This window comes from Galeopterus variegatus, unplaced genomic scaffold, assembly GCF_000696425.1.
Source record: "Galeopterus variegatus unplaced genomic scaffold, G_variegatus-3.0.2 Scaffold482, whole genome shotgun sequence".
NCBI classification, from domain to species: Eukaryota; Metazoa; Chordata; class Mammalia; order Dermoptera; family Cynocephalidae; genus Galeopterus; species Galeopterus variegatus.
Genome location: NW_007726593.1, coordinates 270,471 through 271,978, shown reverse-complemented (window position 1 = coordinate 271,978; position 1,508 = coordinate 270,471). Strand labels below are relative to the sequence as shown.

Here is a 1,508-nt window from a genome sequence, read left to right as displayed (position 1 = left end):
AGTACTGTCAAGACAACAAAACCAAATGTTAGAAAAGTAAAACAAAACAAAACAACAAAACTTTGAGTGCAATGTTAATTGTTGTCTGAGTCTTTGAATTACCTAAAATTATAATCATATTTCTTTGATTAAAATCATTTGGCTGAATTAAAATGTTATAGGCAGAAAGAACTGACACTGCGAAATGAGAAATGTCTTATACCAGAGATCCCGAATTAAATCAGAAATAATGGAGAAGACAGAAAAGATTCTATCTGAGCAAACATGCTAAATAATCTGAGGCTTTTTATACTTCCAACTATGTGTGTATGTGGGTGTGTAAACTGCATGTGTATGCACATGTACATACATATGTATATGTACATATATACAGTATACGTATGTTATAAAATCATCAATCAGTTAGGTAGGTGAGCTCAAATTCTTCAGGCTTGTGCAAGTGCACTAATCTGTGCTAAAGTTTTTATACCTGTCACCTGCCTCTTTGCTTTGTCTTTCCTATCTCTTACATATAATATTTTGATACATCAAAATCACTTGGAAATAGTTCAGATCTAATGTGAACAACAGATTCAAACATGGGAGCATTCTATAATGGACACAACTATATATTTATTCCATTTGGCATTTCAGGAGAAGTAGTTTTGAAAATGTAAAATGGCAGAGAGCAAAACTTGACCTCTCACAAAATACGATAAATATTCTTCCTTTAGACAATTCACTAAGATAAAGGAAATTGTATGTACTTGGAAAAGTGAAGTGGCAAATTAAAATTTTTCCAAAATCGGGATTATAGGTGCCATTAAGTCTATTTTTCCTACAATAGCTCTTTTATTGCATAATACACACCATATTACATACACATACACAATAATTTCTTATACTTATTTCAAATTTTCAGTCCCTTAAAATATGTATAAAAATACAAGTGAAAAATTTTTGAAAAAATAATGTTGCTAAATATGACAAATCAAAAGTACACTGTTTAAGCTATAAAGCACACTTATTGACAAATAGAAATAAATGACAAAAGCTGCAACCTCATACCGTTGACGTCTGCATCAAGTAATCATAGTCGTCCCGATCATCGGCAAGGACATCTTCAGTGAGTCTTGCAGAATGGCTTGTGCTATAATCTGGCTTTGTTCTTCTAAGCAGAAATCTGAAATATATTAGACAGCTAGGAATAAGCAGCATTAAAATGTCCTGCCCACTTCAAATATGAGCACATAATCAATTGAGTTGTCTTCAGCCAGGGTGATTTCACTCTTTGGGGGACATGTGGAAATAACTGGAGATATTTTTGGTTGTCACAAGTGGAGAAATGAAATGCTACTGGTATCTAGTGGGTGGAGGCCAGGGATGCTGTTAAACATCCTTCAATGTCCAGGGCAGCTCCCACAACAAAGAATTATCTGACCCAAAATATCAATAGTGCTGAGATTGAGAAATCCTAATTTAGTGAAAGAAAGTAGGATAAAATTACTTGCCTTTTTGATCATAAAAAA

General features: G+C 33.2%; 1 protein-coding gene across 2 annotated transcripts in view; it reads right to left on the bottom strand.

Moving 5' to 3' along the window:
- RYR2 (ryanodine receptor 2 (cardiac)) overlaps nt 1–1,508 on the bottom strand; it is a 204,261-nt gene that overhangs the window by 202,000 nt on the left and 753 nt on the right. For both annotated transcript variants that reach the window (XM_008569233.1, XM_008569234.1), the window contains exon 2: nt 1,048–1,162. In XM_008569233.1, the coding sequence (XP_008567455.1) occupies nt 1,048–1,162 (115 nt within the window). The remainder of the gene's footprint in view (nt 1–1,047; nt 1,163–1,508) is intronic.